Here is a 14,899-nt window from a genome sequence, read left to right as displayed (position 1 = left end):
ATCTAAAAACCATTGCAAACAAACCCATTACCACTGGCAATAGTCTCTAGTATTAGCAGGAACTTTGCAGCTGCCACAAATTCCAATGGGGCTGTTCATCCTTCAAGCAGAGGTTGGCGACTTGTGGCCAGAGAAGTGTGTGATTGAGTCAGACCACGTTTTTAAAAAATTGAAATTTTCAACAACATTTAACAATTGGAATATTGCATATAAAAATCCAGATATCCAACTACTCTTTGAAAAACCCCAGACCATCTGGCCACACAGGGCCACCATTTGCTTATAGCAACAATCACCTAGAGTGTGAAATGGCACACCTCTCTTTGGGCTGTGTCATTCTTTTAGCTGCTATGGAACAGCAGCCTGTGACTTCTGGGAATCTATGTTGGAGCAAGACTCATCCATCCCATCGTATTCGTGGACCCCACAAGATCCATGTCAGAGTATCAATATGCTGTTTTAGAGAAAGGCACTTATACAGCATTTCCTGATGAAATGAACTCATTTAATTTCTATGAATTAATTTCATTAGAAGAATATGATTTCTAATTATGAAAGGCATTTATGTAATTGGATTATTACTGTTAATGACATGTTTTGAAAAGTTTCCTATGAACACAAGTAGCTGCCTCTTTTTAGAAAGCAAATAATTTATTTTGTATATTCTAGATTCTTTTCTATTTATTTACACCCATGTTCCTTCACCTAAGAAGTGGTGACAAACCTGAGTCATTTTCTGTTCCCATTGCCTAAGTGATAACTTTGCATTTTTATGAGTGTCCTAAGCATGTATGATTCCAAGACTTTGCCAGTTGTTAATTGAGCAAAACTTAATTGTAAATCCAAAAGCAAGGTATCTTTTCACAATATTGCAATAGTTCTTCAAGAAATACTAACTAAGTTATTTGTTGTGTGGACAAAACCAAGAAACACTGCAGACGACATTTTCTTTGGGGTGAACTGATATTTAATAATGAATTAAATACCTTTCAAATTCATAAATATGAAATTCCTCATCTGTCAAAAACATGCAATTGTAAAAACAACAAAATAAAACAGAAGCACAAACAGCTGCAGTGTAGCATAAGTGCAGTTTCTTTTAATGATCTGAGGAACCAAAGTTTTCCCATAGATTCTTCAGATAACCACCTCACACTTCAAGTATCGTCAATGGGCACACACAGCCATCGGAACTGTTAATGTCTACCGAAATATTAGGATAAGTAAATGTTACCTTACTTATCTTAGTTGATGAGTATGAATTCAGTGTCACCTATTTGTAACTTTGTCCTCAGATAAATCTACTTAAGAACAAAAATTAATTTTGTTTTTCAAAGATAAAAAAATTTCTAAATGTTTAGAAGTAACCCACATGTTGAGAAAGTGAGAACTACTTTTTAAAACAACAGTGATTCAAACCCTGTATTCTGCAGTTTACTCTCTATTAAAACAAACACGCTAAAAAATAATGATGTCTCCAGAGGGAAATCCTATTGTTTACAGCTCAGTTATTACACCACCTTTCAAAAATGGGTTTATTACCTGTCACCGGGAGCAACTATGAAAGAAATATTTTTATTCCATCTCTCACACTGAAGAAATTTATGGAAAGAAATCTTAGTGAAACAAACAAATATCACAAAAGTGGTGTGTGACTCTGTTGGGAAGAGGGAAAAGATGAAATAGGCAAATGAAGGAAAAGAGAAAAACCCACATTCGTATGTTTTTGAATCGAATATGGGATGTTAGACTAAGAAAATGTCATGCTTTTGTAGACATAAACAAGGGGAAAGAATTTCAACCCATAGTCTTCAGAAATGTGGAATGTTAAACTAATACCAGAAAACAAAAACAAACAAAAAAGAACACAACTAAGTTGCAGTGCTTTTGGAGTTAGTCAACTATTATTTTATGTGGTTACTTTTCTTTCTAGGGGGTTTTAGCCATGCTGGGACTACAGTCAGAATTGGGGGCCGGTGTGAGGCTGAATCATGCAGATTTGCAGTGTTGCAGAATATTAATCAGCTGTCCCTAAACCTTTCAGTTAGTGCACACAGAATGATTTGCTCAGTCATTCAATGTGTTTGTTTATGACTTGTCATTGTAAGCTACCCACCATGTCAGTGTAGGCTCTGGAAATCCTGTCACTTCAACTTCCAAAGTCACTGGAGAACCTTCCATGACAGTTACATTAGACTGATGCCTGGAGAAATTAGGTGCCTGGCCAGCGAGGCTGACCACGGTGTTCTTTGCTGATGTACATTTAATCTCCTCTTGGGGGACCGTTTGCCTCTGATAGGCCTGGCTGGAGCCTGATCGAAACCCAAGGCCTGAGAATGCATCCTGGGAAGCATGCAGCCTGTCTTGGGTTTTAGTGACATTGTTATCAGCATGCACTTTCTCCCATGTTTCTAGCAAACTTCCCTGAGCCTGAGGGTGCTGCTGTAAAGCTCTCTCATGCACTTCACTCAGCATGCTCTCTGGATGTTTAGCACTGATTTTGCAGAAGGCAGTACTTTTTTCCAAAATTCCTTGGGAGGTTAATGGGACTTCAGCTTTGAACTGGGGAGAGGGCCTCTCAAAATGACTTGAAAATGTTTCTCTCTTATCATTGTAAGCATCAGCAAAAGCAGCAGGTGGTGGGATGCCAGATTCCTGGGCCTCCCCTGGACAGCTGGCCCCTGTCTGCATCCTGTAGTTGCTCATGGGAAGGCTGTGGGGAGGGCTAGACCGCCCCTCCACTTCCATGTCAGCAGGGGCAAGGGGGGAATCAGGGCTTTCTGGGAGTGGAGGCAAGGAGATGTCATCAGGTGAGACACACTCATATTCTTCTCCCGAAAGCATGTCTGGAGGCAGGAGATGGCCTTGGACAGCATCCTCTTTGTCAGAGAGCAGCTGCGTCAGGTGCTGTGGGAGCTGACCCTCTCCTGTTCCATTGACAGTCAAAATATCTTCTACCTGCGCCTTCTCCTTCAACACAGAAAAGCCAAAGCTTTGAGTTAGTCATTGAGTTTTTTTCCAAGTCACAAACTCAACTTCAGACAGACAACCTAAGAAAAGCTACAGTGAATTAGAGCTCGGGGCCCTGACACAAGCGTTACTGAACTTGAAACCATCTGTCTGTTTAAACTGGGCACAGTCCCATCCCATGACTAAGAAATGGGTAAACTGACCTCTAGTCTCTGAATGAAATGTGATAGACCTTATGAAAGAGAGGAGAGAAAGCCCTAGTTTTCATCTCTAATGAAGGGGTTGAATCAGATGAATGTCTTTCAAATCATGATCTGAGGAACCTTCTTCCACCGGCAAATTCTGCTTTGTTTTGTCTACATTCCATGTGAACACGTAGCTCCTAAACATCAGAGGCTCCCTTGTTAGGTGATCCCTCAGACCCTCCTAAGAATAACCCCTCTTTTTTTCCTTAGGAAAGCCATCCTTTATTATTATTATTGTTATTATTATTATTATGGTAAAATATATAACATGAAATTTACCATTTTAACCACTTCTAAGTGCACGGTTCAATGGTATTAAGTACACTCACATTGGTGCAACCATCCATCATCCAGCTCCAGAACTTTTTCATCTTCCCAAACTGAAACTCTTTACCCATTAAACACTGAACTATCCATTCTCCCATCCCTCCAACCACTTCTACTTTCTGTCAGTATGAATTTGACAATTCTAGGCCATATAAAGTCACTTTTAATGACTGGTTTTATTTTCTTAAGCGCCTTATTTTTATTCTCCTGTTGCAAAATATCTACTGAGCACTTATTTCATACTAGGCACCATGTTAGGCATTGGTGAGATGAAATGAGTAAAAGTAAATACAGTCTCTGCCCTCAGGGAGATAATAGCCCGGTGGGGGAGGTAGATATTAATGGAACAATCACAGGTTCCTGTCCTTCACAAGAGAACACAAGATACAAAAGAGGAGTGCCTGCCACTTATCTTTCCATGCCATGTGGAGGGCAGGTCATGCTAGGAGACTGTGAACAGCAGTACATCACCTCCTGCTTACACTGATCTAGTATTTCTCCCCACTAATCCATGTCCATGTCTGCTTTAAAAAAGAGGCTCAAATATCCATCCTTTCTGACACAAACTCAAAAGAGCATTGACGCTGAAGGGGATCTCATCTATCTCAGCCTGTTGTTTTATATCTACTTCTTCTTTGCCTTTCCTCTTTTTGGGTGCATTTTTACTTAAAAATTACTGAGATTTTTCCATTGCCACTGCTTGCACATAAGAAAGTTATGTCTTGCCTTGACTTTGTGTTCTTCATTTTAGCTCATTCACTTTATAAATAATTTTTGAGACATAAATGTGTTTTCAGGTTGAAGATTAGAAGTAAAAACAGTGTTCCTTCGACTACCCCAGAGACATGACTTATCCTCAGAGAAAGTATAAGCATAGGTTTGGAGAAACTGGTTTCCTTCACCGTTTAGTAGAAGTTTAAACTCTGGGCCTAAAAGCCAGAATTTTTATTTTTATTATTTTTTTAAGTTTATTTATTTTGAGAGAGAGAGAGAGAGAGAGAGAGCATGAGCAGGGGAGGGGCAGAGAGTAGGAGAGAGAGAGAATCCCAAGCAGGCTTCCTGTAGTCAGCACAGAGCGCAATGCAGGGCTCAAATTCACGAACAGTGATATCATGACCTGAGCTGAAATCAAGAGTCAGATGCTTACCCAACTAAGCCACCTAGGCGCCCCAAAGCCAGAAGTTTTTTAAAGTCCTTCTCATTAAAAAAACCCAAAAACTAAATAAACACGTATCCAGTAGGAAATGCCCCTCCTTCTTTTGATTTTCCTACATCGGCTTAGCTCTGCATTTATTTTCCTTTTCATAGGGACTTTGGTCCAACTTCCTGTTCAGTATAGGCAACTTCTCTATGACATTCTGGTAGCCTATGTTTGAACACTTTTCCTGAAAGAGTTTTTTCTTTGAATAGAAATTTATGCTTTACTTGTGTTAAGAATCTCTTCCTATATTTAGCAAAGATATGCCTTCACTCAGTATCCAACAACGGATCTGAACCGGCCTCCTGGAGCGACAAAGATGTCCAATTTCTCTCTTCTTTTAACTGCTCTTTGACTATTTGGAAAATTGGTCTCGCAGTCTGTCAATCTCTTTCTTCTACTAAAACCTCCAGTCTTCTTCTGCCTTGCCTCTAGAACTTTTATCATCAAGGTCACCTTCTGGGAAGCCCTACTCCTACTAGGCATTTGTTGATTTGAGGGTCATCCATGGCCATGCAACTTCTTAATGCCTTCTTTGGGTAATGTGTGTCTCTCTAGAGAAGAGTAATGTTTAAGAATTGTCTGAAAATTTGCAACAGGCTTAGGAGAAAAACTTGAATAAAAGTCCAGGCTAGTCTTCTCACTCTTCCCTCCTGCTTGGGGAGGAAATGATTTACTTAACTGCAGGTTTAGACTGAGCATGCTCAGCTCTGACTTTTTGAGGCCTCTCCTGTGGATCTGTCTTCTACCAAATGTGTGTATTCGTGTTAGATTTAAACTATGAAAAGCCCCTGTACAGAAAGCCTCTGGTTGTCTAGCTGTGCACCCAAGTGTTTAGGTAGGCAAGTCTATCTAAATCAGAGATAAAGCTTTAGGAAACCCACTAGAAAAGTCCAAGCCATATTCTCTAATCCTGCTTTTACTAGTTATTGATTCCTGACTCCCGTGATTCTCTTTCAGTGGTGTCAAACTCAGAAGGGAATCCAAGAATATTATTTTTTTATTCCCTACAACTCCTAAGGTAGAAAAATACTTTCCACAGCAAATAACACTAGCAGATAATTTCTACTGACAATAAGAGAGAATGTTCTGAAATCTTTTCCAGAAACATTTCAACTTATTACTGTTTCCCCTAAATATGTTTATTTCCAGGATTTATTTACTTTCCAGATGGGAACTAATCAATGGAACCAACATCTCCTTGATCTATGTGATATATTTTTATTAAAGTGATTATGTTAGTTCTTTTTGTGTTTTTATAAGAACCATATGTGGCTATTCATACTGAGTTTTTAAAATTTTTTTAAATATTTATTTATTTTTGAGAGAGAGACAGAGAGAGACAGAGCATGAGTGGGGGAGGAGCAGAGAGAGAAGGAGACACAGAATCTGAAGCAGACTCCAGGCTCTGAGCTGTCAGCACAGAGCCAATGCAGGGCTCTAACTCCATGAGATCATGACCTGAGCCGAAGTTGGACATTTAACCGACTGAGCCACCCAGGTGCCCCAATTCATACTGAGTTTTTAATCAGCCAAAATTTTCTACCTCTTCTATTAATGCCATTGATAAAAATGTTGGACACTGCAGAGTTTAGAACAAAGTCAGATGTCTCCCCAAAGCAAGGCAAACTATCTTCCAGGTTGACACTGTTGAACTACCTAACATTCTTGGAACAATTATAATCTAATCAAACTCTTATTCAGTTCACGTACTTACACTTACCTTAAGAAAGAGATCATAAATATGTTTATCAAATGACTGTTTGAAGTCAGAATAAATTTGCTTATGACACTAATCTCGAATTATCCATTAGTCATCTCACAAAGCAAAAGCAAAATAAGGTGAATTTAATATAAGTTTTTCTGAGTCAATCCATGTAGGCTCTTGGCATTTTTGCCTTTATTCTCAAAGGCAAATAAGCTTTTCATTTTTAAGTCATTATGGAATTTTACAAAACTTCTTTTATTAATTAATTTCTAAAACTCAAGTATAATTAACATATAGTGTTCTATTAGTTTCAGGTGTACAATAAGTGATTCAACAATTCTATATATTACTCAGTGCTCATCACAATTAAGTGTGCTGCTAATCCCCTTCACCTATTTAAATCTCACTGAGTTACAGTTTTCTGGGTCTACCAGTTTCCTTTATGAAAATGTCTTTCAAACATTCACATATACTATTTTTTTTAATATTTCCCCACCATGAAATCATTTTTGCTATTAGTAGAGGTAAAAAGTGTGTGTGTGTGTGTGTTTCCAGAAAGGGGTATTTCCAGACAGAGCATATTTGCATCAATTTAATAAGTTCTGGCAGAATGGCTGGGAAGCTGATCTAATTCACCACAACACTGCTCACTCTCAACTTGTTTCTCTTATATCCTTGGCTGCTGTTTGTCTTTTTGTTGATTCCTTTTTCTTCCCCAACCTTCTAATTATATGGATAGTGTGTGATCTTGTCTTAAGTTCTCTAATCTTCTCTTTGTACTTTTCCCCTCAAAGATCTCACCCACTTTCATGTCTAATGATCAATTAACTTTTAATTAATCCTAAATCTGTGGCCTCAGTTCTTATATCTGTCACGATTTCTAAACTTTCATTTCCACTGATAGCCATAACCACTTGGATTTACAACCATTGCCATGTAGGCAAACAAAGTGAGTGTTTGGAATAGAGAATATAATAATATTCTACATCCCTTGAAGTAAGTGTGTAGCACAAATTCTCAAAGTACACACAGTGGGGAGCCATCTATATGGTAAATTTAAGGGAACATCAGAAGACTTTACCTGTCCAAATAGTCCCACAATACTCTTATCCTGGTATAAATAAGATTTAATGAAGGTAAGTAGGAAGTAGAGAAAGAATGATCTTGAACACAGGACTTCTCTATGAAAGACATTTCTGGGGAAGGCTTTTGGAAGGGGCTTTGGGCAGCCAAGGGGTGAGTTGGTAGCATTGCACACTTGGGGTAGACAAAATAAAAGAGATGAGAACAGAAAGATGGTGAAGAACACTTTGTCCCTTTCCCATTTTTTTCCAAAGCAAATGTCTTAAGAATGCCTTTGCCACCTACCAGGTGATCAGGATTAGAAGAGGGCACAGGGCTGTCCTCACCCAGTTTGATAAGAGTACTCCACTGATTGTTTGGTATAAAAGTACTTCCATGATGAAAGCAAATTAAAACAACAGTGAGATATCACCTTACACCTTTCAGAATGGCTTGAACAAAAAAGACAAAATATAATAGGTTTTGGTGAGGATGTGGAGAAAAAGGAACCCTCATGCACTGTTGGTGGGAATATAAACTGGTACAGTTACTATGGAAAACAGTATGGAGTTTCCTCAAAAAATTAAAAATAGAAATACCATATGATCCAATAATTCCATTACTGGGTATTTACCCAAAGAAAATAAAAATACTAGTTTGAAAAGATTATACATCCCTATGTTTATTGAAACACCATTATTTTTTTAAAATGTTTATTTATTGGGGGCACCTGGGTGGCTCAGTCGGTTGGGCTTCCGACTTCAGCTCAGGTCATGATCTCACTGCTCGTGAGTTCAGGCCCCGCGTTGGGCTCTGTGCTGACAGCTCAGAGCCTGGAGCCTGCTTCAGATTCTGTCTCCCTCTCTCTCTGCCCCTCCCCTGCTTGTGCTCTGTCTCTCTCTCACAAAATATGAAAAATTAAAAAAAAAACTTCAACAAAAAATGTTTATTTATTTATTTTGTGAGATAGAGCATGTGGGGAGTGAAGAGAGGGAAAGAAGGGGAGAGGGAGAGAGAGATAGAGAGAGAGAGAATATCTCATCCCCAGCAGGCTGGCATTTTCAGTGTGGAGCCTGATGCAGGGCTTAAACTTCCAAACCATGAGATCATGACCTGAGCTGATCAAGAGTTGGATGCTTAACCACCTGAGCCACCCAGGTGCCCCTAAAACATTATTTACAAAAGCCAGGATATGAATGTGTCTGTCAATAGATGAATGGATAAAGAAGATGTGATGATATAGATACAGATACAGATATAGATAGATATAGATATACACATACACACACATATACACACAATGGAATATTACTCAGTCATAAAAAATGAGATCTTGCTACTGGGACATTTGGATAGACCTACAGGGTATTTATGCTAAGTGAAATAAGTCAGAGAAAGAAAAATACCACAGGACTTTACTTGTATGTGGAATCTGAAAAATAAAACAAATGAATAAACAAACTACAAGCAGAAATAGACTCAAATACTGAGAACAAACTAATGGTTGCCAGAGGGGGATGGACAAAATGGGTGAAAGGGAATGAGAAGTACACACTTCCAGCTAAGTCATGAGGATAAAAGGTACAGCATAGGGAATATGACCAACGGTGTCGTAATAGCACTGTGTGGTGACCGATGGTAGCTACAGCTGTGGTGAGCATAGCATAAGGTATAGACCTGTCAAATAACTATGTTACATACCTGAAACTAATATAACATTGTGTGTCAACTAAACTTGAATTTATAAAAATAATAAATTATAAGGCAAATGATAAAAAGTACTTACAATAGATATTTTTGATGTTGCCACCTGTAATTAAGCAAGCATTAACACTATGTGCCATTTTTTTTTCTTTTTTGCAGTTATGTACTTTATTCAAGCAGGTGAATCCAGACAACTTTTTCCGTGAGGTGAGACAGTATCCATTAACCTGTGGGTCTTATGATCTCTTCCATCTGAGCAACTGTTCTCCCATATTAGTCTGGTTCTAAGACTGTGGGGAAAGTTAAGTAACTGGTTCTTAAATTTTTAAATTGTCGTTTCTATGATATGTTATCTCCAAACTAGACTCTGAGATAATGTATGTATATTGAGGGGAACTTTGAAAACATAAATTTGTTTTATATTACTTGCTCTTCTTGGGGTGCAACCACAGAACACCATTGTGCAGTGGGGATTGATGCCTTCACTGCCCATGTGTCCCTGACTGAGTCAGGATACAGGATTGAATTCTTTTACTTCCCTGCAAAAATGAATGATTCTATTTAAGTATGTAGTTTAAAAGAGCTCGGTTCAGAGTAGGCTCCCAAATTCCCTGCTTTTGTTGGCAGTATCTTTAACCTATGAGAATTAACTAATATACCTGAGTCTTAAACTGGCAACATCATTTCCTGGCTATGATTTCCTTTGTGGCCCAGGAAAACCCTTAACTTACAGATCTATCTCATAGAATTAAAAGTCCTTATTAATACCAAAAAAAAGTACTTCCATGCTATTGCTTTATTAGTCATCATGTAAACAGATGAAGGGGAAGAGCGAGGGAACAGGTTGGCAGGGGAATCTGCAGTGTCATTACAAAGCAGCTTATTTACACAGAGCCGTTCCTTAGAGCTCACTTTCGGTCTTACGGGAAAAGTTAACGTGTCTGAAATTCAGGAGAATGGCACTGCCTGCCCAATGCCGACACTACTTTCTATGATTCTTGGAGGGCAAAATATTTTATCTTTTAGTCTCAGTTTCCTCAACTATAAAATGAGATTTGATCAGATGATTGTTAAATCCCTTGTAGCACTTGAATTCTATAACTCTAAATGTGGGCATCGTAAGCCTGCATCCTCTACTGAATAGTTCTGTGGTTTTGGGGGAGTCTCTTAATATTCTGGGTGTCTGTTTAACCTTAGGAGTTTTCAAATATTACTATGGATTTGGCTTTGGTGCTCACCTTGGAGGGAAGACACTATCTCTAATCTGTTAGCAGTGCAATGGGCACTGCATTTACTAAATTGCCTAATTCCACCTGCTGCATTTTGGGGTTAGAAAAATGAGAAGCACTTTATTATCACCAAGAGAAAATCCTGTGATGAGTATATTCTTGTAATAGTCTGGTAGAATTGTTCTCTTTACTTTTTTAAGTTTTTATTTAAATTCCAGTTAGTTAACATATAATGTAATATTAGTTTTAAGTATAAAATATAGTGATTCAACAGTTCCATACAATACCTGGTCCTCATCACAACAAATGCTCTCCTTAATCCCCATTACCTATTTAACCCATTCCCCTCCCCTCTGGTAATCATTAGTTTGTTTGTTCTCTGTAGTTAAGAGTCAGTTTCTTGGTTTGCCTCTCTCTCTCTCTTTTTTTCCTTTGCTCATTTGTTTTGTACCTTAAATTCCACATGAGTAAAATCATATGGTGTCTTTCTCTGACTAACTTATTTCACTTAGTATAATACCCTCTTGTTCCATCCATGTCCTTGCAAATGGTATGATTTCATTATTTTTTATGGCTGAATAATATTCCAGTGTGTGTGTGTGTGTGTGTGTGTGTGTGTGTGTGTATGGACACACCACATCTTCTTTATCCATTCATCAGTTGATGGACATTTGGGCTGTTTTAATAATTTGGCTATTGTAGATAATGCTGCTATAAACATTGAGGTGCATGTATCCCTTTGAATTAGTATTTTTGTATAGTTTGAGTAAATACTTAGTAGTACAATTGCTGGATTGTAGGGTAGTTCTATTTTTGACTTTCTGAGGAAGCTCCATACTGTTTCCAGAGTTGCTGCACCAGTTTTTATTCCCACCAATAGTGTAAGAGGGTTCCTCTTTCTCCACATCTTCACTAACACAGGTATCTTCTGTTGTGTTTAGCCATTCTGACAGGTGTGAGGTGATATGTCATTACAGTTTTGATTTGTATTTCCCTGATGACTGGTGATGTTGAGCCTCTTTTCATGTGTCTGCTGGCCATTTGTATGCCTTTTGAAAATGTCTTGTCATGTCTTCTGCCCAATTCTTAACTGGATTATTTGTTTTTGGGGGTGTTGAGTTTGGTAAGTTCTTTATAGATTTTGGATACAAACCCTTCAACAGGTATGTCATTTGCAAATAGCTTCTCCCATTCTGTTGGCTGTCTTTTAGTTTTGTTGATTGTTTCCCTCATTGTGTAGAAGTTTTTTATTTTGATGAAGTCCCAATAGTTTATTTTTGCTTTTTTTACTTGCCTCAGGAGACATGTCTAGAAAGAAGTTGCTATAGCCGATGTCAAAGAGGTTACTGCATATTCTCCTCTAGGATGTTTTTGTCTTCATGTATTACATTTCAAATTTATTTTTGTGTATGGTGTAAGAAAGTGGTCTAGTTTCATTCTTCTACATGTTGCTCTCCAGTTTTACCAACACCATTTGTTGAAGAGACTGTATTTTTTCTCACTGGATATTCTTTCCTGCTTTGTTGAAGATTAATTGACTATATACTTGTGGGTTCATTTCTGGGTCCTCAATGCTGTACTATTGACCTGTGTGTCTTTTTTTGTGCTAGTAATGTACTGTTTTGGACCGCTACACTTTGGTAATATAACTTAAAGTCTGGAATTGTGATGCCTCCAGCTTTGCTTTTCTTTTGCAAAGTTGCTTTGACTATTTGGCTATTGTAAAACTTTAACAATATTTATTCTTCCAATCTATGAGCACAGAATATCTTTCCATTTCTTTGTATCATTTTCCATTTCTTTCATCAGTGTTTTATAGTTTTGAGAGTATAGGTCTTTTACCTCTTTAGTAAGGTTTATTCCTAACCAAATTGTTTTTGGTGCAATTGTAAATGGGATTGATTCCTTAATTTCTATTTCTGCTGCTTCATTATTGGTGTATAGAAATGCAGCAGATTTTTGTGTGTTGATTTTGTATCCTACAACTTTACTGAATTCATTATGAATTCTAGTAATTTTTTGGTAGACTTTTTTGGGTTTGCTATATAGAGTACAATGTCATCTGGAAATAGTGAAAGTTTTACTTCTTCCTTGCTGATTTGAATACCTTTCATTTCTTTTTGTTGTATGATTGCTGAGGCTAGGACTTCCAGTACTTGTTAAATAACAGTGGTGAGTATGGATATGCCTGTTTTGTTCCTTCACTTTTATACTAAATAACAGATGATCTATCACCTTTTAATTTATATTAAAATAAAACCAATTTCTCAATGAAAATAAACTTGATTTTTTATTTAAAACCATCTGTTCATTTAATTTTTCTTCTAAGAAAAATAAATAAAAGCAATAAAATAAATGAATTAAAAGCAAAGCAATAAATTGCTTGCTTTGGTAGCAATAACCTTCACTTTAAGTCTTAATAAATGTGGGTTGGTTGGCAGTGCAGACAAATGTGCAGAATTCAAAAGATAAGAGGAATTTAGTATCTCTTAGAAACTTAGTTAAGAAGATGAGATGCACAGTGGTGCCCGGGTGGCTCAGTCAGTTAAGTGACTGACTTCGGCTCAGGTCATGATCTTGTGATTTGTGAGTTCAAGCCCTACTTTGGGCTCTGTGCTGACAGCTTAGAGCCGAGAGCCTGTTTCAAATTCTGTATCTCCCTCTCTCTCTGCTCTTCCTCTACTTGTACTGTGTCTGGCTCTCTCAAAAATAAACATTAAACTTTTTTGTTAATAAAAAAAAGATGTGATGAACAAAAATAAATTCAAAATGGATGAAAGACCTAAATGTGAGACAGGAAACCATCAAGATCCTATAGGAGAAAATAGGCAGCAACCTCTTTGACCTGGGTTGCAGAAACTTCTTACCTGACATATCTCTAAAGGCAAGAGAAATAAAAGCAAAAAATGAACTGTTGGGACCTCATCAAGGTAATAAGCTATGGCACAGCAAAGGAAACAATCAACAAAACCAAAAGGCAACTGGTGGAATGGGAGAAGATATTTGCAAATGACATATCCAATAAAGGGTTGTCCAAAATCTATAAAGAACTTACCAAACTCAACACCCAAAACGAATAATCCAGTAGAAATGGGCAGAAGACATGAATAGACACTTTTCCAAAGAAGACAGCCAGATGGCCAACAGACACATGAAAAGATGTTCGACATTGCTCACCATCAGGGACATACAAATCAAAACCACAATGAGATACCACCTCACACTGGTCAGAGTGGCTAAAATTAACTCAGGAAACAACAGATGTTAGTGAGGATGTGGAGAAAGGGGAACCCTATTGCACTGTTGGTGGGAATGCAAGCTGGTGCAGCCAGTCTGGAAAATAGTGTGGAGGCTCCTCAAAAAATTAAAAACAGAAGTACCTTAAAACACAGCAATTGTAACACTAGGAAGTTATCACAAGGATACAAAAATGCCATTTTGAAGGCATGTGTACATGCACCCCAATGTTTATAGCAGCACTTTCAACAATAGCCAAATTATGGAAAAGCCCAAATGTCCATTAACTGATGAATGGATTAAGAAAATGTGGTATGTATATATTACATACATACATACATACATACAATGGAATGTTACTTGGCAATGAAAAAGAATGAAACTTTGCCATTGGAGGATATTTTGCAACTGGAGGATATTTTGCTAAGTGGAATAAGTCAGAGAAAGACAGGTATCATATGATTTTGCTCATGTGTGGAATTTGAGAAACTTAATAGATGATCATAGAGGAAGAGAAGGAAAAATAAGATAAAAAACAGAAAGGGAGGCAAACTATAAATACAGAGAACACACTGAGGGTTGCTGGAGGGGAGATGGGTGGGGGGAAGTGGCTAAATGGGCGCTGGGCATTAAGGAGGGCACTTGTTGGAATGAGCACTGGCTGTCATATGTAAGTGATAAATCACTGGATTCTACTCCTAAAGCCAAGACTACACTGTATGTTAACTAACTTGAGAATAAAAGGAAAGAAAGGAAGGAAGAAAGAATGAACATTGATGCATTTAGTGTTATTCTTTTTTTATTTCAACCACTTGGTCTCAATTGAGGGTGATTTTGCTCCCCAGGGAACATTTGGCAAGGTCCATGGACATTTTTTAGTTGTGACAACTGGGTGGGTGGGGGAGGCGTGCCACTGGCATCTAGTTGATAGAGGCCAGGAATGTTGCTATATATCCTGTAATGCACAGGACAGCTCTCCACAGCAAAGAATTCTCTGGGCCAAAATGTCAACAGTGCTGAGATTGAGAAGACCTGATTTAGACCAATCACAATAACCAAAGATCACTAGACATAAGACTAAGGTTTAACAAAGTAATCAAGGTTTGGCAGCTTTCCTTTGCCTCAGGGTGGAATCAGGGTTTAAGTGCTTCAAGGCCATCCAACAACAAAGTCAGTTTGCGTAATGACACTTGCTGCCTGGAGGTTGTATAATTGCACT

General features: G+C 37.9%; 1 protein-coding gene across 5 annotated transcripts in view; it reads right to left on the bottom strand.

Moving 5' to 3' along the window:
- The window catches only part of CCDC141 (coiled-coil domain containing 141), a 232,536-nt gene that overhangs the window by 28,047 nt on the left and 189,590 nt on the right, over positions 1-14,899 (bottom strand). For 3 of the 5 annotated variants that reach the window (XR_007155001.1, XM_047872361.1, XM_047872362.1), the window contains one exon: positions 2,117-2,970. Coding sequence is in view for 2 of the 5 variants with exons in the window: in XM_047872361.1 (XP_047728317.1) it covers positions 2,117-2,970 (854 nt within the window). In the remaining 3 variants the exon portion in view is untranslated. Of the gene's footprint in view, positions 1-1,872; positions 2,971-4,673; positions 4,685-14,899 lie in introns of those variants that run through there. The other 2 variants (XR_007155002.1, XR_007155003.1) reach the window with 2 other exon arrangements.

The sequence above is a fragment of the Prionailurus viverrinus genome, chromosome C1 (assembly GCF_022837055.1).
Source record: "Prionailurus viverrinus isolate Anna chromosome C1, UM_Priviv_1.0, whole genome shotgun sequence".
Classification (NCBI taxonomy): Eukaryota; Metazoa; Chordata; class Mammalia; order Carnivora; family Felidae; genus Prionailurus; species Prionailurus viverrinus.
This window is presented reverse-complemented; position numbering and strand designations above follow the sequence as displayed.